Below are 26,816 nucleotides of genomic sequence, written 5' to 3' on the forward strand. Positions count from 1 at the left end.
ACCCACAACACTTTTTTCTCATCCAAAATGCAAATCCGGAACTCCATTTGCCCACTCAAAACAGAAGATATTTTTACAGATTACCACTTGGAAATAAGTGAGATTCCAAAAGGCAATATAAGCCAAAAACAACATTAAAGATAAATGACCAAAGAGACTTCTTCCCAAACAGTAATCCCCTAAGTCTCAACATAGCAGATATCACAACCTCGACATAAGATTTCGAGAGGGCCATTGAGAGAATGCCTATGCACTCAGCCCCAGGCCTGGACTCTTGGAAAAAAGTGTTCATAAAGACATGCAATACACCTATAGCACATGCACGTAATATCTTCTAGAGAAAAAGTAGAGTCTGGCATCATTCCTGAGAGTCTGAAACTGACTCACACTGCCCCATTCCACAGAAGTGGAAGTAAGAGAGTCTTCAGAAGCAAGGTGACAGAATTTATGAAAGTGAACAGTCTACATAACTCAGGACAACATGATTTCAGAACAGGAAGAGCTTGCCTCCCTCAGTTGCTTGACCACTATGATAGTATTGTTGGAGCTCTGGAAAACAAAGAAAATGCTGATGTGATTTACGCAAACTTTGCAAAAGCATTCGACATGTGATCATGGTATCATGGCACATGAAATGCGAAAGATGGGAATAACTAGAGATATTGGGAGGGGGATATGCAAATTTTGAACTAACAGATCGCAGCATGTGGTTGTGATCCATGTCATCTTCAGTGCCTCCACATTAAAAAGCTCCGTCCCAAAAGGAACCGTACTTGCCTCCCTCCTGTTACTCATTCATATAACTGATATTGATGCAAACACAATCCACATTTTCACATCATCCTTTGTCGATGATACAGGTATGAAAAATCATATTAGTAGATGCTGAAAGGCTACAGAGACACATAAATGAAGTCCTTATTTGGGCAACTTAGGACAACATGCCTTTCAATGAGGAAAAGTTTCAACTATCCTAAACTATTTCATTAATGTGAAAGACCTGGCAGTAATATCAAATGTCCTAACCTTCAGTGAACACAATGAAACAACAGTTATCTCATACACATGGCAGGCTTGATCCTGCAGACCTTGAAGACAAGGGAAGAAACACCATTGCTGATATTATTCAAAAGCATTAATTCTTTTATGAAGTGAATATTGTTGCATCCTAACATCACCCTATGAGGTAGGTGAATTTGTGGAATTTGAAAATGTTCAGAGATCTTCACAGCCCATATTAATGTGGTAAAGAACCTAAATACTGGGAATGGGTGAAATCTCTGAAGCTATACTCCCTGGAGCCCAGACAAGAATGGTATATTGACAGGTATAGACGTGGAAAATCTCAGAAAGAAAGTATGGTACCTTGCTTACATTTGGAAATACCATCCTACTTGCACAACAGACAGGGAAGACTTAAAATAGTACCTCTGAAATCCCTTGAGGTAGGGGAAAAAATCTACCTGTGGAAGGCAACTAAAGGATTGGGAGTTGGAAACTCTCCCCTTGTATTACAGTTTCTTAAAGAGGAAACAGAAGGAGCTAGGCAGGGAGTGCTCATTCTCCTTGAAGGCTCAAGCTGGGATATCTAAACTTGTGTGGATGTAACCAAGATGATATGAGAGGAGAGATAGGTTGTATGTTTGAGGAGAGAAGCCTGGTTGTTCTGGCTCTGGATGAGACAGTGCTCAAGGGTAAGGGGGAAGAGTGATTTGGAAATGTCTTAAGAGTAAAGTCGGGTTGGTGAGAGGGCAAGAGATAAGGAAGGAGTAGTGCTACTCCAGAAGTTGTGATTGAGTGTAAGGAAGTAAATTATATATTGATGTGGGGAAACCTGAAAATGGATGGCAAGAAACTGGTGATTATTGGTACTTATGCATCCGGCCATAAGAAAGATCATAAGAGGCAAGTGTTTTGGGAGCAGCTGAATGAGTGTGTCAGCAGTTTTGATGTAAGAGACGAAGAATTAGTGATGGATGATTTAAATGCAAAGGTAATTAATGTGGCAGTTGTGGGTTAAATTGGAGCACATGGGGTATTCAGTGTAATGAATATAAATTGTGAAGAGCTTCTGGATTTATATGCTGAAAAAAGACTGGTGATTGGGATTACCTGGTTAAAAAGTGGGATATACATAAGTATATGTATGTGAATAGGAGAGATGGTCAACAGGAATTAGTAGATTACATATTAATTGATAGATTACATATTAATTGATAGACATGTAAAAAAAGAGACTTCTGGATGTAAATGTGCTGAGAGGGGCAGCTTGTTGGATATATGATCACTATCTTATGGAGGCAAGGGTGAAGACTTTTCAAGTTTTTGAAAAAATATTGTCAGAGAGAAGAGAGTGGTGAGGTAAGTGAGCTTGGAAAGGAGACGTGTAAAGAAATACCAGGAGAGATTGAGCGTATAATGGCAAAAGGTGAGAGTAAATGAAGCAAAGGAAGTGGGTAAGGAATGGGAGGTATCTAGGGAAGTGGTTTGGCTTGTGCAAGAGATGTATGTAGCTTTTGAAACGTGGGAGATGGGCAGACTAAAAAGGATAGGGAGTGGTGGGAGGAGGTAAAGTTGCTAGTGAAAGAGAAAAGAGAGGTTTTTTTTTTGGTACTTACAGGGAAGAAGTGCAAGTGATTGTTAAATGTATAAGAGAAAGAGGCAGGAGGTCAAAAAGAAGATGCATAGGTTGAAAAAGAGGGCAAATGGGAGTTGAGCGAATATCAATGACTTTAGGGAGGATATAAAAGTTTTGGGAGGTAAATAATGAGCAAAAGATAAGAGAATAAATGGTAACTTTACTGAAGGGGGCAAAACAGTGCTACCTATCTTGGAAAGCAAAAATGGGTATGTTTGAAGGAATAGTGGTTCCAAAAATGTTATATGGTTGCGAGGTGTGGGCTTTATATAGAGTTGTGCGGAGGAGGGTGGATGTGCTGAAAATGAGATGTTTGAAGACAATATGTGGTGTGAGGTGGTTTGATGGAGTAAGTAATGGAAGGGTAAGAGAGATGTGTGGTATTATAAACAGTGGTTGAGAGAGCAGAAGAGGGTGTTTTGGAATGGTCACATGGAGAGAATGAGTGAGGAAAGATTGACAAAGAGGATATATGTGTCAGAGGTGAAGGGAAAGAGGAGAAGTGGGAGACCAAACTGGAGGTGGAAAGATGGAGTGAAAAAGATTTTGAGTGATCGGGGCGTGAACTTGCAGGAGGGTGAAAGGCATGCAAGGAATAGAGTGAATTAGAACGATGTGGTATACTGGGGTCAACTTGCTGTCAGTGGATTGAACCAGGGCATGTGAAGCATCTGGGGTAAACCATGGAAAGTTTTGTGGAGCCTGGATGTGGAAAGGGACCTATAGTTTCGGTGCATTATACATGACAGCTAGAGACTGAGTGAACAAATATGGCCTTTGTTGTCTTTTCCTAGCGCTACCTAACGCACATACGGGGGGAGGGGGTTGTCATTTCATGTGTGACGGGGTGGCGACGGGAATGAATAAGGGCAGACAGTATGAATTATGTACATGTGTATGTACATATATGTCTGGCGGGTGGCCAAAAATCCTCCCATCCTTGTATTTTAACTTTCTAAAATGGGAAACAGAAGAAGGAGTCACGCGGGGAGTGCTCATCCTCCTCGAAGGCTCAGATTGGGGTGTCTAAATGTGTGTGGATGTAACCAAGATGTGAAAAAAGGAGAGATAGGTAGTATGTTTGAGGAAAGGAACCTGGATGTTTTGGCTCTGAGTGAAACGAAGCTCAAGGGTAAAGGGGAAGAGTGGTTTGGGAATGTCTTGGGAGTAAAGTCAGGGGTTAGTGAGAGGACAAGAGCAAGGGAAGGAGTAGCACTACTCCTGAAACAGGAGTTGTGGGAGTATGTGATAGAATGTAAGAAAGTAAATTCTAGATTAATATGGGTAAAACTGAAAGTTGATGGAGAGAGATGGGTGATTATTGGTGCATATGCACCTGGGCATGAGAAGAAAGATCATGAGAGGCAAGTGTTTAGGGAGCAGCTGAATGAGTGTGTTAGTGGTTTTGATGCACAAGACCGGGTTATAGTGATGGGTGATTTGAATGCAAAGGTGAGCAATGTGGCAGTTGAGGGAATAATTAGTATACATGGGGTGTTCAGTGTTGTAAATGGAAATGGTGAAGAGCTTGTAGATTTATGTGCTGAAAAAGGACTGGTGATTGGGAATACCTCGTTTAAAAAGTGAGATATACATAAGTATACGTATGTAAGTAGGAGAGATGGCCAGAGAGCGTTATTGGATTACGTGTTAATTGACAGGCGCGCGAAAGAGAGACTTTTGGATGTTAATGTGCTGAGAGGTGCAACTGGAGGGATGTCTGATCAATATCTTGTGGAGGCGAAGGTGAAGATTTGTATGGGTTTTCAGAAAAGAAGAGAGAATGTTGGGGTGAAGAGGGTGGTGAGAGTAAGTGAGCTTGGGAAGGACACTTGTGTGAGGAAGTACCAGGAGAGACTGAGTACAGAATGGAAAAAGGTGAGAACAAAGGAGGAAAGGGGAGTGGGGGAGGAATGGGATGTATTTAGGGAAGCAGTGATGGCTTGCGCAAAAGATGCTTGTGGCATGAGAAGCATGGGAGGTAGGTTGATTAGAAAGGGTAGTGAAAGGTGGGATGAAGTAAGATTATTAGTGAAAGAGAAGAAAGAGGCATTTGGACAATTTTTGCAGGGAAAAATGCAAATGAGTGAGAGATGTATAAAAGAAAGAGGCAGGAGGTCAAGAGAAAGGTGCAAGAGGTGAAAAAGAGGGCAAATGAGAGTTGGGGTGAGAGAGTATCATTAAATTTTAAGGCGAATAAAAAGATGTTCTGGAAGGAGGTAAATAAAGTGTGTAAGACAAGGGAGCAAATGGGAACTTTAGTGAAAGGGGCTAATGGGGAGGTGATAACAAGTAGTGGTGATGTGAGAAGGAGATGGAGTGAGTATTTTGAAGGTTTGTTGAATGTGTTTGATGATAGAGTGGCAGATATAGGGTGTTTTGGTCAAGGTGGTGTGCAAAGTGAGAGGGTTAGGAAAAATGATTTGGTAAACAGAGAAGAGTTAGTAAAAGCTTTGCGAAAGATGAAAGCCGGCAAGGCAGCAGGTTTGGATGGTATTTCAGTGGAATTTATTAAAAAAGGGGGTAACTGTATTGTTGACTGGTTGGTAAGGTTATTTAATGTATGTATGATTCATGGTGAGGTGCCTGAGGATTGGCGGAATGCTTGCATAGTGCCATTGTACAAAGGCAAAGGGGATAAGAATGAGTGCTCAAATTACAGAGGTATAAGTTTGTTGAGTATTCCTGGTAAATTATATGGGAGGGTATTGATTGAGAGGGTGAAGGCATGTACAGAGCATCAGATTGGGGAAGAGCAATGTGGTTTCAGAAGTGGTAGAGGATGTGTGGATCAGGTGTTTGCTTTGAAGAATGTATGTGAGAAATACTTAGAAAAGCAAGTGGATTTGTATTTAGCATTTATGGATCTGTAGAAGGCATATGAAATAGTTGATAGAGATGCTCTGTAGAAGATACTAAGAATATATGGTGTGGGAGGCTAGTTGTTAGAAGCAGTGAAAAGTTTTTATCGAGGATGTAAGGCATGTGTACGTGTAGGAAGAGAGGAAAGTGATTGGTTCTCAGTGAATGTAGGTTTGCGGCAGGGGTGTGTGATGTCTCCATGGTTGTTTAATTTCTTTATGGATGGGGTTGTTAGGGAGGTGAATGCAAGAATTTTGGAAAGAGGGGCAAGTATGAAGTCTGTTGTGGATGAGAGAGCTTGGGAAGTGAGTCAGTTGTTGTTCGCTGATGATACAGTGCTGGTGGCTGATTCATGTGAGAAACTGCAGAAGCTGGTGACTGAGTTTGGTAAAGTGTGTGAAAGAAGAAAGTTAAGAGTAAATGTGAATAACAGCAAGGTTATTAGGTACAGTAGGGTTGAGGGTCAAGTCAATTGGGAGGTAAGTTTGAATGGAGAAAAACTGGAGGAAGTAAAGTGTTTTAGATATCTGGGAGTGGATCTGGCAGCCAATGGAACCATGGAAGCGGAATTGAATCATAGGGTGGGGGAGGGGGTGAAAATCCTGGGAGCCTTGAAGAATGTGTGGAAATTGAGAACATTATCTCCGAAAGCAAAAATGGGTATGTTTGAAGGAATAGTGGTTTCAACAATGTTTTATGGTTGCGAGGCGTGGGCTATGGATAGAATTGTGTGCAGGAGGGTGGATGTGCTGGAAATGAGATGTTTGAGGACAATATGTGGTGTGTGGTGGTTTGATCGAGTAAGTAATGTAAGGGTAAGAGAGATGTGTGGAAGTAAAAAGAGTGTGGTTGAGAGAGCAGAAGAGGGTGTTTTGAAATGGTTTGGGCACATGGAGAGAATGAGTGAGGAAAGATTGACCAAGAGGATATATGTGTCGGAGGTGGAGGGAATGAGGAGAAGCGAGACCAAATTGGAGGTGGAAAGATGGAGTGAAAAAGATTTTGAGTGATCAGGGCCTGAACATGCAGAAGGGTGAAAGGCGGGCAAGGAATAGAGTGAATTGGATCGATATGGTATACCGGGGTCGACATGCTATCAATGGATTGAATCAGAGCATGTGAAGCATCTGGGGTAAACCATGGAAAGTTGTGTGGGCCTGGATGTGGAAAGGGAGCTGTGGTTTCGGGCATTATTACATGACAGCTAGAGACTGAGTGTGAACGAATGGGGTCTTTGTTGTCTTTTCCTAGTGCTACCTCGCACACATGAGGGGGGAGGGGGAAGTTATTCCATGTGTGGCGATATGGCGATGGGAATAAATAAAGGCAGACAGTATGAATTATGTACATATATATATATATATATATATCTTTCTTTCAAACTATTCGCCATTTCCCGCGTTAGCGAGGTAGCGTTAAGAACAGAGAACTGGGCCTTTGAGGGAATATCCTCACCTGGCCCCCTTCTCTGTTCCTTCTTTTGGAAAAAAAAAAAAAAAAAAAAAAAAATAATAATGAGAGGGGAGGATTTCCAGCCCCCCGCTCCCTCCCCTTTTAGTCGCCTTCTACGACACGCAGGGAATACGTGGGAAGTATTCTTTCTCCCCTATCCCCAGGGATATATATATATATATATATATATATATATATATATATATATATATATATATATATATATATATATACATATATATATGGATAGAGTTGTGCGCAGGAGGGTGGATGTGCTTTAAATGAGATGTTTGAGGACAAGGTGTGGTGTGAGGTGGTTTGATCGAGTAAGTGATGTAAGGGTAAGAGAGATGTGTGGAAATAAAAAGAGCATGGTTGAGAGAGCAGAAGAGGATGTTTTGAAATGGTTTGGGCACATGGAGAGAATGAGTGAGGAAAGATTTACCAAGAGGATATATGTGTCGGAGGTGGAGGGAACGAGGAGAAGTGGGAGACCAAATTGGAGGTGGAAAGATGGAGTGAAAAAGATTTTGAGTGATCGGGGCGTGAACATGCAGGAGGGTGAAAGGCGGGACAAGGAATAGAGTGAATTGGATCGATGTGGTATACCGGGGTTGACGTGCTGTCAGTGGATTGAATCAGGGCATATGAAGCATCTGGGGTAAACCATGGAAAGTTCTGTGGGGCCTGGATGTGGAAACGGAGCTGTGATTTCGGGCATTTTTGCATGACAGCTAGAGACTGAGTGTGAACGAATGGGGCCTTTGTTGTCTTTTCCTAGCGCTACCTCGCACACACGAGGGGGGAGGGGGATGGTATTCCATGTGTGGCGAAGTGGCGATGGGAATGAATAAAGGCAGACAGTGTGAATTGTGTGCATGGGTATATATGTATGTGTCTGTGTTTGTATATATATGTGTGCATTGAGATGTATAGGTATGTATATTTGCGTGTGTGGACGTCTATGTATATACATTGTGTATGGGGGTGGGTTGGGCCATTTCTTTCGTCTGTTTCCTTGCGCTACCTTGCAAACGCGGGAGACAGTGACAAAGCAAAATAAATAAAATAAATATATATTTTTTTTTCTTTTTTTTTATACTTTGTCGCTGTCTCCCGCGTTTGCGAGGTAGCGCAAGGAAACAGACGAAAGAAATGGCCCAACCATCCCCCCCCCACACACACGCACATACACACGTCCACACACGCAAACACACACACCCACACAACTTTCCATGGTTTACCCCAGACGCTTCACATGCCTTGATTCAATCCACTGACAGCACGTCAACCCCGGTATACCACATCGCTCCAATTCACTCTATTCCTTGCCCTCCTTTCACCCTCCTGCATGTTCAGGCCCCGATCACACAAAATCTTTTTCACTCCATCTTTCCACCTCCAATTTGGTCTCCCTCTTCTCCTCGTTACCTCCACCTCCGACACATATATCCTCTTGGTCAATCTTTCCTCACTCATTCTCTCCATGTGCCCAAACCACTTCAAAACACCCTCTTCTGCTCTCTCAACCACGCTCTTTTTATTTCCACACATCTCTCTTACCCTTACGTTACTCACTCGATCAAACCACCTCACAGCACACATTGTCCTCAAACATCTCATTTCCAGCACATCCATCCTCCTGCGCACAACTCTATCCATAGCCCACGCCTCGCAACCATACAACATTGTTGGAACCACTATTCCTTCAAACATACCCATTTTTGCTTTCCGAGATAATGTTCTCGACTTCCACACATTCTTCAAGGCCCCCAGAATTTTCGCCCCCTCCCCCACCCTATGATCCACTTCCGCTTCCATGGTTCCATCCGCTGCCAGATCCACTCCCAGATATCTAAAACACTTCACTTCCTCCAGTTTTTCTCCATTCAAACTCACCTCCCAATTGACTTGACCCTCAACCCTACTGTACCTAATAACCTTGCTCTTATTCACATTTACTCTTAGCTTTCTTCTTCCACACACTTTACCAAACTCAGTCACCAGCTTCTGCAGTTTCTCACATGAATCAGCCACCAGCGCTGTATCATCAGCGAACAACAACTGACTCACTTCCCAAGCTCTCTCATCCACAACAGACTTCATACTTGCCCCTCTTTCCAAAACTCTTGCATTTACCTCCCTAACAACCCCATCCATAAACAAATTAAACAACCATGGAGACATCACACACCCCTGCCACAGACCTACATTCACTGAGAACCAAACACTTTCCTCTCTTCCTAAACGTACACATGCTTTACATCCTCGATAAAAACTTTTCACTGCTTCTAACAACTTTCCTCCCACACCATATATTCTTAATACCTTCCACAGAGCATCTCTATCAACTCTATCATATGCCTTCTCCAGATCCATAAATGCTACATACAAATCCATTTGCTTTTCTAAGTATTTCTCACATACATTCTTCAAAGCAAACACCTGATCCACACATCCTCTACCACTTCTGAAACCACACTGCTCTTCCCCAATCTGATGCTCTGTACATGCCTTCACCCTCTCAATCAATACCCTCCCATATAATTTACCAGGAATACTCAACAAACTTATACCTCTGTAATTTGAGCACTCACTCTTATCCCCTTTGCCTTTGTACAATGGCACTATGCACGCATTCCGCCAATCCTCAGGCACCTCACCATGAGTCATACATACATTAAATAACCTTACCAACCAGTCAACAATACAGTCACCCCCTTTTTTAATAAATTCCACTGCAATACCATCCAAACCTGCTGCCTTGCTGGCTTTCATCTTCCGCAAAGCTTTCACTACCTCTTCTCTGTTTACCAAATCATTTTCCCTAACCCTCTCACTTTGCCCACCACCTCGACCAAAACACCCTATATCTGCCACTCTATCATCAAACACATTCAACAAACCTTCAAAATACTCACTCCATCTCCTTCTCACATCACCACTACTTGTTATCACCTCCCCATTTGCGCCCTTCACTGAAGTTCCCATTTGCTCCCTTGTCTTACGCACTTTATTTACCTCCTTCCAGAACATCTTTTTATTCTCCCTAAAATTTAATGATACTCTCTCACCCCAACTCTCATTTGCCCTTTTTTTCACTTCTTGCACCTTTCTCTTGACCTCATGTCTCTTTCTTTTATACATCTCCCACTCAATTGCATTTTTTCCCTGCAAAAATCGTCCAAATGCCTCTCTCTTCTCTTTCACTAATACTCTTACTTCTTCATCCCACCACTCACTACCCTTTCTAATCAACCCACCTCCCACTCTTCTCATGCCACAAGCATCTTTTGCGCAATCCATCACTGATTCCCTAAATACATCCCATTCCTCCCCCACTCCCCTTACTTCCATTGTTCTCACCTTTTTCCATTCTGTACTCAGTCTCTCCTGGTACTTCCTCACACAGGTCTCCTTCCCAAGCTCACTTACTCTCACCACCCTCTTCACCCCAACATTCACTCTTCTTTTCTGAAAACCCATACAAATCTTCACCTTAGCCTCCACAAGATAATGATCAGACATCCCTCCAGTTGCACCTCTCAGCACATTAACATCGAAAAGTCTCTCTTTCACACGCCTGTCAATTAACACGTAATCCAATAACGCTCTCTGGCCATCTCTCCTACTTACATAAGTAGGAGAGATGGCCATAAATATATATATATATATATATATATATATATATATATATATATATATATATATATATATTTTTTTTTTTTTTTTTTTTCATACTATTCGCTATTTCCCGCGATAGCGAGGTAGCGTTAAGAACAGAGGACTGGGCCTTTGAGGGAATATCCTCACCTGGCCCTCTTCTCTGTTCCTTCTTTTGGAAAATTAAAAAAAAAAAAAAATGAATATATATATATATATATATATATATATATATATATATATATATATATATATATATATATTTATATATTTATATATATATATATATATATATATATATATATATATATATATTTTTTTTTGCCACTGTCTCCCGCGTTTGCGAGGTAGCGCAAGGAAACAGACGAAAGAAATGGCCCAACCCACCCCCATACACATGTATATACATACATGTCCACACACGCAAATATACATACCTACACAGCTTTCCATGGTTTACCCCAGACACTTCACATGCCCTGATTCAATCCACTGACAGCACGTCAACCCCGGTATACCACATCGATCCAATTCACTCTATTCCTTGCCCTCCTTTCACCCTCCTGCATGTTCAGGCCCTGATCACACAAAATCTTTTTCACTCCATCTTTCCACCTCCAATTTGGTCTCCTACTTCTCCTCGTTCCCTCCACCTCCGACACATATATCCTCTTGGTCAATCTTTCCTCACTCATTCTTTCCATGTGCCCAAGCCATTTCAAAACACCCTCTTCTGCTCTCTCAACCACGCTCTTTTTATTTCCACACATCTCTCTTACCCTTACCTTACTTACTCTATCAAACAGCCTCACACCACACATTGTCCTCAAACATCTCATTTCCAGCACATCCACCCTCCTGCGCACAACTCTATCCATAGCCCTCGCCTCACAACCATACAGAATTGTTGGAACCACTATTCCTTCAAACATACCCAATTTTGCTTTCCGAGATAATGTTCTCGACTTCCACACATTCTTCAAGGCTCCCAGGATTTTCACCCCCTCCCCCACCCTATGATCCACTTCCGCTTCCATGGTTCCATCCGCTGCCAGATCCACTCCCAGATATCTAAAACACTTTACTTCCTCCAGTTTTTCTCCATTCAAACTTACCTCCCAATTGATTTGACCCTCAACCCTACTGTACCTAATAACCTTGCTCTTATTCACATTTACTCTTAACTTTCTTCTTTCACACACTTTACCAAACTCAGTCACCAGCTTCTGCAGTTTCTCACATGAATCAGCCACCAGCGCTGTATCATCAGCGAACAACAACTGACTCACTTCCCAAGCTCTCTCATCCCCAACAGACTTCATACTTGCCCCTCTTTCCAAAACTCTTGCATTCACCTACCTAACAACCCCATCCATAAACAAATTAAACAACCATGGAGACATCACACACCCCTGCCGCAAACCTACATTCATATATATATATATATATATATATATATATATGTATATATTCCACACTATTTGCCATTTCCCGCTTCATCGAGGTAGCGTTAAGAACAAAGGACTGGGCCCTTCAGGGAATAAACTCACCTGGGTCCCTTCTCTGTTCCTTCTTTTGGAAAATTTAAAAAAAAAAGAGAGGGGAGGATTTCCAGCCACCCGCTCCCTCTCCTTTTATTCGCCTTCTATGACATGCAGGGAATACGTGGGAAGTATTCTTTCTCCCCTATCCCCAGGGATAATATATATATATATATATATATATATATATATATATATATATATATATATATATATATATATATATATATATATATTTTTTTTTTTTTTTTTTTTTGCTTTGTCGCTGTCTCCCGCGTTTGCGAGGTAGTGCAAGGAAACAGACGAAAGAAATGGCCCAACCCACCCCCATACACATGTATATACATACGTCCACACACGCAAATATACATACCTACACAGCTTTCCATGGTTTACCCCAGACGCTTCACATGCCTTGATTCAATCCACTGACAGCACGTCAACCCCGGTATACCACATCGCTCCAATTCACTCTATTCCTTGCCCTCCTTTCACCCTCCTGCATGTTCAGGCCCCGATCACACAAAATCTTTTTAACTCCATCTTTCCACCTCCAATTTGGTCTCCCTCTTCTCCTCGTTCCCTCCACCTCCGACACATATATCCTCTTGGTCAATCTTTCCTCATTCATTCTCTCCATGTGCCCAAACCACTTCAAAAAACCCTCTTCTGCTCTCTCAACCACGCTCTTTTTATTTCCACACATCTCTCTTACCTTTAAGTTACTCACTCGATCAAACCACCTCACACCACACATTGTCCTCAAACATCTCATTTCCAGCACATCCATCCTCCTGCACACAACTCTATCCATAGCCCACGCCTCGCAACCATACAACATTGTTGGAACCACTATTCCTTCAAACATACCCATTTTTGCTTTCCGAGATAATGTTCTCGACTTCCACACATTCTTCAAGGCCCCCAGAATTTTCGCCCCCTCCCCCACCCTATGATCCACTTCCGCTTCCAAGGTTCCATCCGCTGCCAGATCCACTCCCAGATATCTAAAACACTTCACTTCCTCCAGTTTTTCTCCATTCAAACTCACCTCCCAATTGACTTGACCCTCAACCCTACTGTACCTAATAACCTTGCTCTTATTCACGTTTACTCTTAACTTTCTTCTTCCACACACTTTACCAAACTCAGTCACCAGCTTCTGCAGTTTCTCACATGAATCAGCCACCAGCGCTGTATCATCAGCGAACAACAACTGACTCACTTCCCAAGCTCTCTCATCCCCAACAGAATTCATACTTGCCCCTCTTTCCAAAACTCTTGCATTTACCTCCCTAACAACCCCATCCATAAACAAATTAAACAACCATGGAGACATCACACACCCCTGCCGCAAACCTACATTCACTGAGAACCAATCACTTTCCTCTCTTCCTACACGTACACATGCCTTACATCCTCGATAAAAACTTTTCACTGCTTCTAACAACTTTCCTCCCACACCATATATTCTTAATACCTTCCACAGAGCATCTCTATCAACTCTATCATATGCCTTCTCCAGATCCATAAATGCTACATACAAATCCATTTGCTTTCTAAGTATTTCTCACATACATTCTTCAAAGCAAACACCTGATCCACACATCCTCTACCACTTCTGAAACCACACTGCTCTTCCCCAATCTGATGCTCTGTACATGCCTTCACCCTCTCAATCAATACCCTCCCATATAATTTACCAGGAATACTCAACAAACTTATACCTCTGTAATTTGAGCACTCACTCTTATCCCCTTTGCCTTTGTACAATGGCACTATGCACGCATTCCGCCAATCCTCAGGCACCTCACCATGAGTCATACATACATTAAATAACCTTACCAACCAGTCAACAATACAGTCACCCCTTTTTTAATAAATTCCACTGCAATACCATCCAAACCTGCTGCCTTGCCAGCTTTCATCTTCTGCAAAGCTTTCACTACCTCTTCTCTGTTTACCAAATCATTTTCCCTAACCCTCTCACTTTGCACACCACCTCGACCAAAACACCCTATATCTGCCACTCTATCATCAAACACATTCAACAAACCTTCAAAATACTCACTCCATCTCCTTCTCACATCACCACTACTTGTTATCACCTCCCCATTTGCGCCCTTCACTGAAGTTCCCATTTGCTCCCTTGTCTTACGCACTTTATTTACCTCCTTCCAGAACATCTTTTTATTCTCCCTAAAATTTAATGATACTCTCTCACCCCAACTCTCATTTGCCCTTTTTTTCACCTCTTGCACCTTTCTCTTGACCTCCTGTCTCTTTCTTTTATACATCTCCCACTCAATTGCATTTTTTCCCTGCAAAAATCGTCCAAATGCCTCTCTCTTCTCTTTCACTAATACTCTTACTTCTTCATCCCACCACTCACTACCCTTTCTAATCAACCCACCTCCCACTCTTCTCATGCCACAAGCATCTTTTGCGCAATCCATCACTGATTCCCTAAATACATCCCATTCCTCCCCCACTCCCCTTACTTCCATTGTTCTCACCTTTTTCCATTCTGTACTCAGTCTCTCCTGGTACTTCCTCACACAGGTCTCCTTCCCAAGCTCACTTACTCTCACCACCCTCTTCACCCCAACATTCACTCTTCTTTTCTGAAAACCCATACAAATCTTCACCTTAGCCTCCACAAGAAAATGATCAGACATCCCTCCAGTTGCACCTCTCAGCACATTAACATCCAAAAGTCTCTCTTTCGCACGCCTGTCAATTAACACGTAATCCAATAACGCTCTCTGGCCATCTCTCCTACTTACATAAGTATACTTATGTATATCTCGCTCTTTAAACCAGGTATTCCCAATCATCAGTCCTTTTTCAGCACATAAATCTACAAGCTCTTCACCATTTCCATTTACAACACTGAACACCCCATGTATACCAATTATTCCCTCAACTGCCACATTACTCACCTTTGCATTCAAATCACCCATCACTATAACCCGGTCTCGTGCATCAAAACCACTAACACACTCATTCAGCTGCTCCCAAAACCCTTGCCTCTCATGATCTTCCTTCTCATGCCCAGGTGCATATATATATATATATATATATATATATATATATATATATATATATATATATATATATATATATATATATATATATATATATTCCCTGGGGAAAGGGGAGAAAGAATACTTCCCACGTATTCCCTGCGTGTCGTAGAAGGTGACTAAAAGGGGAGGGAGCAGGGGGCTGGAAATCCTCCCCTCTCGTTTTTTTTAATTTTCCAAAAGAAGGAACAGAGAATTGGGCCAGGTGAGGGTATTCCCTCAAAGGCCCAGGCCTGTGTTCTTAACACTACCTCGCTAATGCGGGAAATGGCGAATAGTTTGAAAGAAAGAAAATATATATATATATATATATATATATATATATATCCCTGGGGGTAGGGGAGAAAGAATACTTCCTATGCATTCCTCTCATGTCGTAGAAGGCGACTAAAGGGGGTGGGAGCGTGGGGCTAGAAACCCTCCCCTCCTTGTATCTTAACTTTCTAAAAGGGGAAACAGAAGAAGGAGTCATGCGGGGAATGCTCATCCTCCTCAAAGGCTCAGATTGGGGTGTCTAAATGTGTGTGGATGTAACCAAGATGAGAAAAAAGGACAGATAGGTAGTATGTTTGAGGAAAGGAACCTGGATATTTTGGCTCTGAGTGAAACGAAGCTCAAGGGTAAAGGGGAGGAGTGGTTTGGGAATTTCTTGGGAGTAAAGTCAGGCGTTGGTGAGAGGACAATAGCAAGGGAAGGAGTAGCACTACTGAAACAGGAGTGGTGGGAGTATATGAGAGAGTGTAAGAAAGTAAACTCTAGCTTGATATGCGTAAAACTGAAAGTGGATGGAGAGAGATGGGTGATTATTGGTGCATATGCACCTGGGCATGAGAAGAAAGATCATGAGAGGCAAGTATTTTGGGAGCAGGTGAGTGAGTGTGTTAGTGGTTTTGATGCATGAGACCAGGTTATAGTGATGGGTGATTTGAATGCAAAGGTTAGTAATGTGGCAGTTGAGGGAATAATTGGTGTACATGGGGTGTTAAGTGTTGTAAATGAAAATGGTGAAGAGCTTGTAGATTTATGTGCTGAAAAAGGACTGGTGATTGGGAATATCTGGTTTAAAAAGAGAGATATACATAAGTATACGTATGTAAGTAGGAGAGATGGCCGGAGAATGTTACTGGATTACGTGTTAATTGATAGGCGCACGAAAGAGAGACTTTTGGATGTTAATGTGCTGAGAGGTACAAATGGAGGGATATCTGATCATTATCTTGTGGAGGCGAAGGTGAAGATTTATAGAGGTTTTCAGAAAAGAAGAGAGAACGTTGGAGTGAAGAGAGTGGTGAGAGTAAGTGAGCTAGGGAAGGAGACTTGTGTGAGGAAGTACCAGGAGAGACTGAGTACAGAATGGAAAAATATGAGAACAAAGGAGGTAAGGGGAGTGGGGGAAGAATGGGATGAATTTAGAGAAGAAGTGATGGCTTGCACAAAAGATGCTTGTGGCATGAGAAGTGTGGGAGGTGGGTAGGTTAGAAAGGGTAGTGAGTGGTGGGATGAAGAAGTAAGATTATTAGTGAAAGAGAAGAGTGGCGTTTGGACGATTTTTGCAGGGAAATAATGCAAATGACTGGGAGATGTATAAAAGAAAGAGGCAGGAGGTCAAGAGAAAGGTGCAAGAGGCAAAAAAAGAGGGCAAATGAGAGTTGGGGTGAGAGAGTATCATCAAATTTTAGGGAGAATAAAAAGATGTTGTGGAAGGAGGTAATTAAGTGCGTAAGACAAGGGAACAAATGGGAACTTCAGTGAAGGGGGCTAATGGGGAGGTGATAACAAGTAGCGGTGATGTGAGAAGATGGAGTGAGTATTTTGAAGTTTTGGTGAATGTGTTTGATGTTAGAGTGGTAGAGATAGGGTGTTTTAGTCGAGGTGGTGTGCAAAGTGAGAGGGTTAGGGAAAATGATTTGGTAAACAGAGAAGAGGTAGTAAAAGCTTTGCGGAAGATGAAAGCCGGCAAGGCAGCGGGTTTGGATGGTATTGCAGTGGAATTTATTGAAAAAGGGGGTACTTGGTTGGTAAGGTTATTTGATATATGTATGACTCATGATGAGGTGCCTGAGGACTGGCGGAATGCTTGCATAGTGCCATTATACAAAGGCAAAGGGGATAAGAGTGAGTGCTCTAATTACTGAGGTATAAGTTTGTTGAGTATTCCTGGTAAATTATATGGGAGGGTATTGATTGAGAGGGTGAAGGCATGTACAGAGCATCAGATTGGGGAGGAGCAGTGTGGTTTCAGAAGTGGTAGAGGATGTTTGGATCAGGTGTTTGCTTTGAAAAATGTATGTGAGAAATACTTAGAAAAGCAAATGGATTTGTATGTAGTATTTATGGGTCTGGAAAAGGCATATGATAGAGTTGATAGAGATGCTCTGTGGAAGGCATTAAGAATACATGGTGTGGGAGGTAAGTTGTTAGAAGCAGTGAAAAGTTTTTATCGAGGATGTAAGGCTTGTGTACGTGTAGGAAGAGAGGAAAGTGATTGGTTCTCGGTGAATGTTGGTTTTCGGCTGGGGTGCGTGATGTCTCCATGGTTGTTTAATTTGTTTATGGATGGGGTTGTTAGGGAGGTGAATGCAATAATTTTGGAAAGAGGGGCAAGTATGCAGTCTGTTGTGGATGAGAGAGCTTGGGAAGTGAGTCAATTGTTGTTCGCTGATGATATAGTGCTGGTGGCTGATTTGGGTGAGAAACTGCAGAAGCTGGTGACTGAATTTGGTAAAGTGTGTGAAAGAAGAAAGCTGAGAGTAAATGTGAATAAGAGCAAGGTTATTAGGTACAGTAGGGTTGAGGGACAAGTCAATTGGGAGGTAAGTTTGAATGGAGAAAAACTGGAAGTGAAGTGTTTTAGATATCTGGGAGTGGATTTAGCAGCGGATGGAACCATGGAAGCGGAAGTGAGTTACAGGGTGGGGAGGGGACAAAGGTTCTAGGGGCGTTGAAGAATGTGTGGAAGGCGAGAATGTTATCTCAGAGAGCAAAAGTGGGTATGTTTGAAGGAATAGTGGTTCCAACAATGTTATATAGTTGCGAGGCATGGGCTATAGATAGGGTTGTGTGGAGAAGGGTGGATGTTTTGGAAATGAAATGTTTGAGGACAATATGTGGTGTGAGGTGGTTTGTTGATACTTAATCACCCTAACTCATATACCCTCTTTTACAGCCCCTGTCTTGCACTTCAGTAACCTTTACTCATAATCCCCTACTCCCAAGAAGTATAACACTGACAAAACTCATACACACTGTAATAAACTGACAAGAACTGAATAAGCGACCTAATTAAGTCTTTAACTCCATCCCATTGGACATACTCATTTGAGAAACCACATTATACACCCATCAGAAACCACATTACCCAGACAAACACAATTCACACTATCCAGCTTATACCACAAACTTCAAGCACCATTTCAGCATATTCTAAGACCCTTCATGCCCTCAATGCAACCACTACAAAGAAGACTTTTACTGAATTACCTTGCACTTTCTGCACATAGATGCATACACATCACAAAACCAGTGGTTTTCACTAACTTCCTGAATGCTGCAAGAGCCTTGTAAGATAAAGGGGACTCCTGGGTTTATCGAGGAAGGTGTGCCACGACAAGATGCAGATCGAACGAGAGAAGAGGGAGCAGAATTGAAGGATGTGGATGCATGCAGCATTGAGTCATAAACATATGAGTGCATTATGTGGAGAGGAAATCATTGAAAAAAAGGAGAAAAAGTGTAGGGGACAGGAGAAGACCTTGGGGAACACCACTGTTGATGGAGATAGATTGGCCAGGGAGGAAGATAGACATGAAAGAGCACAGTGAGGGAGGGAAGCCAAAAGAGGGGAGTTTGGAGATGATACCCCAGTGCCACACCCAGTCAAAAGCCTTAGATATGTCAATGGCAACAACACGACTGCAAAATCTTTCAGGGATGATGACCAGACATTAGTAAGATAGCAAAGAACATCATCAGTGGACCTCCTTATGGAAGCCATACTAGTGATCATAGAGGAGACTGTGATTTTTCAAGATGTTTAAGGAGACTGGAGTTGAGGAGACATTCAAACTTTGGAAATGATAGATGTTAAAGCAACAAGACAGTAGTTAGAGGGGTCAGAAGAGTCACCATTCTTAGGGATGGGATGTATCAATGCATGCTTCTAAGGACAAGGAAAAGTTTTGGTTTTTAAACAGAAACATAGATGAGCAAGCACATTTTCAGTAAACAGGGATGGATGCCATCAGGACCATAAGCGTGCTTGTGTCCAGAGAAAAAAGTGCTTTTTAGACTGTCAGAAGAGAGATTAAGGGAAGAGGCATAGGATTACTATGGGGATCATCAGAAGTGATGGAATGTTAGTCATCCAAGATGGAGTTAGAGGAGACACTGGAACCAAAGAGAGTTGCTGTGTCTGTGGGAGAGACAGCTATAGTACCACCAGAACAGAAAAGTGATGGAAAGTTAGAGTGACATAATTTCTTAGAGATGCCCTTAGCTAAAAACCAGAAAGACCTCTCAGTGGATGATGAGGAGAGGTTATCAAACTTCCTTTGGATAAAGGAACACTTTGCCTCACGGATAACGTGATTGCAGTGATTGTGGGCAGTGATAAAAGCTGAATGGAAGGCAGAGGAAGGACAGTTTTTCCAAGCCCAATATGCCCGATCCCTTGCCTGAATGGCCTCAGAACAGGCACTGTTGAACCATGGATTGCATGAAGAGATCATCTTGAAGGAAGAAGGGATAAATGCTTCCATTCCCACAAGAATAACCTCTGCTATGCACTTGGTGGAGACAGAAGCATCACCACATAAAAATAGTAATTTACCCAAGGAAAGTTAAAAAAGAAGTTATGTAAGTTATTCCAGTCAGCTTCGTTGAGGTACAGATATTTATGCTTAGAAGAGGAGGTGCTGTTAGAATAGATACTTCTGTGAGAATGTGATCAGATGAACCAATTGGGGGCAAGATTGTGTATTTACAGCAGAATGGACTAGAGGTGAAAAACAAATCCAGAATATTGGGAAAGTGGGCACAGCGGTTACGTATATGGGTAGAATGGGAGATAATTCATTCTAAATCATTGAGAATGGAGAACATAAGTGCTTCAATCCCTCCAACATCCATATGGGAGGAATTCTACCTTTCCCTATGGTGAATGTTGAAATCCCTAAGGAAGAGGATCTCAGCTTGCAGGTGAGAGGATGTCACTGTCTCATGGCTGGAGTTTAGACAAATGAAGAAGGAAGTAAAATTTGTAGAATTAGGAGAGTAATAGGCAAAACAGAGAAGTGTGGTAGCAGGGAGACAGACCTTGAGCCACAAAACATCAGACTTTGGGGATTCAAGGTCCTTGAGGCATGCAATAGGTGTGTTGATGTTGGAATGAGCACAAACACCACCTGTGAACCAGAATCGTGAGTGGAGGTTATAGTTAGATATGAAAAAGGTACTAGTAAGATCATTAGACAACTGTGTCTCAGAGAGAAGTAAGATATTAGGAAAGGTACCAGACAGATGGTGTTACCTGAGGAGAGGTTACTTGAGAGACCATGAAGGTCTAACAGAGAGGGAAAGGTCGTGAGGGGGTCAGTACTACTACTGCCAGAGCCCTCCCTCTCTTTGGCAGTAGAGTCAAGCCAGAACCCAGAAATTCTTGGCATTCCATGATGCTGGGGACTAGGGACGATAGATTTGAAGGAATCTGTCATGATGATACTTATAAATATTTGAGTGGACAGGTATTGGCAAGAGTGTATAAGTGCAAAAAAGTAAGAATAGTAAGCAAGTTTTGAGTAGATGTATGGTGCTTGTAAGCAGATGGTAGGATCAGCCCGAGAGTCCTGTTATGATGAGACAGAAAGTAAGACCAGCAATCCTGAAATGGAGAGTGTAAGATAGTTCTGGTCACCACTTTAATGCTCCTCAGTCAGTCAACAACCTACTGCCTAATGGGTTGTTCCAAGGGTAGGGGACATGTAATAAAGAAATAGATGAATGAATAATATATACACTTATATCCTGCCCCAAGAGCCCCTTCTGTCTTTATGAGGCTTTTGGATAACTCAGAAAACTGGCAAGTCCACTAGGCAGAACAATAAGTCATAAAGGAGGGTGCAGGGCAATTGATTTGCAAGTTCTCGGTGTCTTAACTGTGGTAGTCGCATCTTGGGAATGAAGGATCTTGGGATGTGTTGAAATGACATTTTTTAGTTTTGTAAGGAAAGGTGACAACCAAGGCATAGACTGGGAAATGTAACTTGTGTTCAGTTGGGGAGTGTAGCAAATTATGTGGGGGAAAACTGTGAGCAGGGATTGGAACAAACAGATTTGGTGGCCTAATTTGTCAAACACAACAAGCCTTGTTACCATTAAAAAGGCATATCATCACAAGCATGGGATGGTCTCAAAACCAGATAAAGTTTTGTAAGTAAAAATGAGAATGATTACAAACAGATCAATAAGAAAATGAAGGTAATACTGGTGCCAGTCAGTTGTTAGTTGCATATCAAAGTAACATTGAAAGAAAATTATTTATTGCTTGTCAGAATATTTCAGTATGGATGTGTTTTGTTACTGTATATGCTGGAGGTGAGGCAATCTGTGAGGAGAGATTGCTAAGGTGTGAGGAAACAAGGGTTAGCTTTTTATGTCAACTTGGGGTTAGTTTGTAGACCAAAAAAATGTCAGAGCATTTCTACCTGAATGTTGTCTCTTTTCTTTATAAACCTTTCCCCAAGGATCAGGTAGTTTATGTTATCTCCAGAGTGAAATGTTTCTTACAATGTGATCAAGAAAACAAGAAGTGTTTCCATGATTGTATTAGGTTTCCCAAATTGGAGTTCTTGCATCCTCAGTTCAGCAGCTCTGTTTGCATTCTAATATGATACATTAAAGGTACTGAAAAAAATACTGTTTTAGGGTATTAACATTTTTTAGTCATACAGTATTATATTTGACTTTGTATTCGGTTCATTTGACAAAAACAGATTTAACTTTTATGTTTTATGTGTGTTGTCTTGTCTCAACTTACTGGTTTTCTTTATTCCATTGTGATGTCATCTGTATTTTTTTTTTTTTTTTTTTTTATACTTTGTCGCTGTCTCCCGCGTTTGCGAGGTAGCGCAAGGAAACAGACGAAAGAAATGGCCCAACCCCCCCCATACACATGTACATACACACGTCCACACACGCAAATATACATACCTACACAGCTTTCCATGGTTTACCCCGGACGCTTCACATGCCTTGATTCAATCCACTGACAGCACATCAACCCCTGTATACCACATCGCTCCAATTCACTCTATTCCTTGCCCTCCTTTCACCCTCCTGCATGTTCAGGCCCCGATCACACAAAATCCTTTTCACTCCATCTTTCCACCTCCAATTTGGTCTCCCTCTTCTCCTCGTTCCCTCCACCTCCGACACATATATCCTCTTGGTCAATCTTTCCTCACTCATTCTCTCCATGTGCCCAAACCATTTCAAAACACCCTCTTCTGCTCTCTCAACCACGCTCTTTTTATTTCCACACATCTCTCTTACCCTTACGTTACTTACTCGATCAAACCACCTCACACCACACATTGTCCTCAAACATCTCATTTCCAGCACATCCATCCTCCTGCGCACAACTCTATCCATAGCCCACGCCTCGCAACCATACAACATTGTTGGAACCACTATTCCTTCAAACATACCCATTTTTGCTTTCCGGGATAATGTTCTCGACTTCCACACATTTTTCAAGGCTCCCAAAATTCTCGCCCCCTCCCCCACCCTATGATCCACTTCCGCTTCCATGGTTCCATCTGCTGACAGATCCACTCCCAGATATCTAAAACACTTCACTTCCTCCAGTTTTTCTCCATTCAAACTCACCTCCCAATTGACTTGACCCTCAACCCTACTGTACCTAATAACCTTGCTCTTATTCACATTTACTCTTAACTTTCTTCTTCCACACACTTTACCAAACTCCGTCACCAGCTTCTGCAGTTTCTCACATGAATCCGCTACCAGCGCTGTATCATCAGCGAACAACAACTGACTCACTTCCCAAGCTCTCTCATCCCCAACAGACTTCATACTTGCCCCTCTTTCCAAGACTCTTGCATTTACCTCCCTAACAACCCCATCCATAAACAAATTAAACAACCATGGAGACATCACACACCCCTGCCGCAAACCTACATTCACTGAGAACCAATCACTTTCCTCTCTTCCTACACGTACACATGCCTTACATCCTCGATAAAAACTTTTCACTGCTTCTAACAACTTGCCTCCCACACCATATATTCTTAATACCTTCCACAGAGCATCTCTATCAACTCTATCATATGCCTTCTCCAGATCCATAAATGCTACATACAAATCCATTTGCTTTTCTAAGTATTTCTCACATACATTCTTCAAAGCAAACACCTGATCCACACATCCTCTACCACTTCTGAAACCACACTGCTCTTCCCCAATCTGATGCTCTGTACATGCCTTCACCCTCTCAATCAATACCCTCCCATATAATTTACCAGGAATACTCAACAAACTTATACCTCTGTAATTTGAGCACTCACTCTTATCCCCTTTGCCTTTGTACAATGGCACTATGCACGCATTCCGCCAATCCTCAGGCACCTCACCATGAGTCATACATACATTAAATAACCTTACCAACCAGTCAACAATACAGTCACCCCCTTTTTTAATAAATTCCACTGCAATACCATCCAAACCTGCTGCCTTGCCGGCTTTCATCTTCCGCAAAGCTTTTACTACCTCTTCTCTGTTTACCAAATCATTTTCCCTAACCCTCTCACTTTGCACACCACCTCGACCCAAACACCCTATATCTGCCACTCTGTCATCAGACACATTCAACAAACCTTCAAAATACTCATTCCATCTCCTTCTCACATCACCACTACTTGTTATCACCTCCCCATTTACGCCCTTCACTGAAGTTCCCATTTGCTCCCTTGTCTTACGCACCCTATTTACCTCCTTCCAGAACATCTTTTTATTCTCCCTAAAATTTACTGATAGTCTCTCACCCCAACTCTCATTTGCCCTTTTTTTCACCTCTTGCACCTTTCTCTTGACCTCCTGTCTCTTTCTTTTATACTTCTCCCACTCAATTGCATTTTTTCCCTGCAAAAATCGTCCAAATGCCTCTCTCTTCTCTTTCACTAATACTCTTACTTCTTCATCCCACCACTCACTACCCTTTCTAAACAGCCCACCTCCCACTCTTCTCATGCCACAAGCATCTTTTGCGCAATCCATCACTGATTCCCTAAATACATCCCATTCCTCCCCCACTCCCCTTACTTCCATTGTTCTCACCTTTTTCCATTCTGTACACAGTCTCTCCTGATACTTCCTCACACAGGTCTCCTTCCCAAGCTCACTTACTCTCACCACCTTCTTCACCCCAACATTCACTCTTCTTTTCTGAAAACCCATACTAATCTTCACCTTAGCCTCCACAAGATAATGATCAGACATCCCTCCAGTTGCACCTCTCAGCACATTGACATCCAAAAGTCTCTCTTTCGCACGCCTGTCAATTAACACGTAATCCAATAACGCTCTCTGGCCATCTCTCCTACTTACATAAGTATACTTATGTATATCTCGCTTTTTAAACCAGGTATTCCCAATCATCAGTCCTTTTTCAGCACATAAATCTACAAGCTCTTCACCATTTCCATTTACAACACTGAACACCCCATGCATACCAATTATTCCCTCAACTGCCACATTACTCACCTTTGCATTCAAATCACCCATCACTATAACCCGGTCTCGTGCATCAAAACCGCTAACACACTCATTTAGCTGCTCCCAAAACACTTGCCTCTCATGATCTTTCTTCTCATGCCCAGGTGCATATGCACCAATAATCACCCACCTCTCTCCATCAACTTTCAATTTTACCCATATTAACCGAGAATTTACTTTCTTACATTCTATCACATACTCCCACAACTCCTGTTTCAACTCCTGTATTATGTGATTTTATTACATTGATTAGTGCTACTTTATAGCATTTATAAATTTCTTCAAATTTTCATTCATACAGGATGAGAGTAGTGTGCAACAACTAATTGATGCCTGCATTCAAGATGATGATAAACTGTACCTGTGTGTTTCGTCGCCAACCATTAAAGATAAACCTGTTCAGATCCGACCGTGGCGACTCTCTGATGCTGATTTCGTCCTTGATGCCTCGCTACCATTAGACCCTCGCAAGACAGTGTTTGTTGGAGGTGTTCCTAGGCCTCTTAAAGCTGGTACGTTTTGCATAAACATTATTATTAGGAGTAGATAGGTGCACTAGCAAGGCCCTAGTGACTAATACATTGACTATAGGATATTGTACATGGTTAATGAAAAACGAAATCTTTATGTAAATGGACTAGCCTCAGTAGTGTGTTGCACCAGCTCTTGTGCCATTTTGTCATGCTAAGTGTGTTGTACCTTGACAATCATGGCAGTTGGACCATGAGTTAAAAAGTCTACTACTCAAGAAGAATATCTTCCATTCCCGAAACAACTGTTCACTTTAGGTCATTCCATCATGGATCATGAAAGGGTTGTTGCAGTTATAAGTCCATTATCTTCCGCCAGTTGTTTGCAAAGTTCATTGCATATACACCCACCAACAACTCAAATTGGGAAACTCTGAAGTCATAAACTGTAAAGGATGAATGCAATGTACCCTTTCTAAAGAACACCATATATGCACATTTTTACCATAAAATTAGGAGCATAGTTAATAATAATATGACAGTTTATTTACATTTCAGTGATTCAGTAACCCTCTCAATCTCTTTCTGTCAACAGTTGAACTTGCGATGATAATGGATCGTCTTTATGGTGGAGTTTGCTATGCTGGAATTGATACAGACCCAGAATTGAAGTATCCTAAAGGTGCTGGCAGAGTTGCATTCTCCAACCAGCAAAGTTATATTGCTGCCATCAGTGCCCGATTCGTACAGTTACAACATGGTGATATTGATAAAAGGGTGTGTATGAGTTACTTGAGGAAAGGTTGATGATAAGCTTACATTTCACTCTTTCATAACAGAAAATATAGACTTTTAGTTGTTTGTACATAATCACTGAATTGCTTAATTAAATCCTAAACATATTAGTAAAAAATATTCATGAAGGTAATTCATTTTCAGGTTGAGGTGAAGCCTTATGTACTAGATGACCAAATGTGTGATGAATGCCAGGGTGCACGCTGCGGGGGGAAGTTTGCCCCCTTCTTCTGTGCCAATGTTACATGCCTGCAGTACTACTGTGAGCACTGTTGGCAGACCATCCACTCTCGACCAGGACGTGAATTCCACAAGCCGCTAGTCAAAGAGGGAGCCGATCGCCCCCGCACTGTACCGTTCAGGTGGTGCTAGGCTCCAATGTTTTAGTTTCATGGTAGACCCAGTGACAATTTTTCTTCATGCTTTTCAGCATTCCAAGATTTTTATCCTCAAGTCCTGATCCTATTAGGCAATTGAAGCAAAAGAGCAACAGAAATACTACTATTCCGCCTATTTTGTC

The 26,816-nt window shown here is 41.9% G+C and overlaps 1 protein-coding gene across 1 annotated transcript in view; it reads left to right on the forward strand.

The window, feature by feature from the left end:
* orb2 (cytoplasmic polyadenylation element-binding protein orb2) overlaps positions 1-26,816 on the forward strand; it is a 359,903-nt gene that overhangs the window by 324,530 nt on the left and 8,557 nt on the right. Inside the window, exons 8-10 of the mRNA XM_071688830.1 lie at positions 25,333-25,543; positions 26,097-26,278; positions 26,441-26,658. Of these exons, the coding sequence (XP_071544931.1) occupies positions 25,333-25,543; positions 26,097-26,278; positions 26,441-26,658 (611 nt within the window). The remainder of the gene's footprint in view (positions 1-25,332; positions 25,544-26,096; positions 26,279-26,440; positions 26,659-26,816) is intronic.

Source organism: Panulirus ornatus, chromosome 46 (assembly GCF_036320965.1).
Source record: "Panulirus ornatus isolate Po-2019 chromosome 46, ASM3632096v1, whole genome shotgun sequence".
Lineage (NCBI taxonomy): Eukaryota > Metazoa > Arthropoda > Malacostraca > Decapoda > Palinuridae > Panulirus > Panulirus ornatus.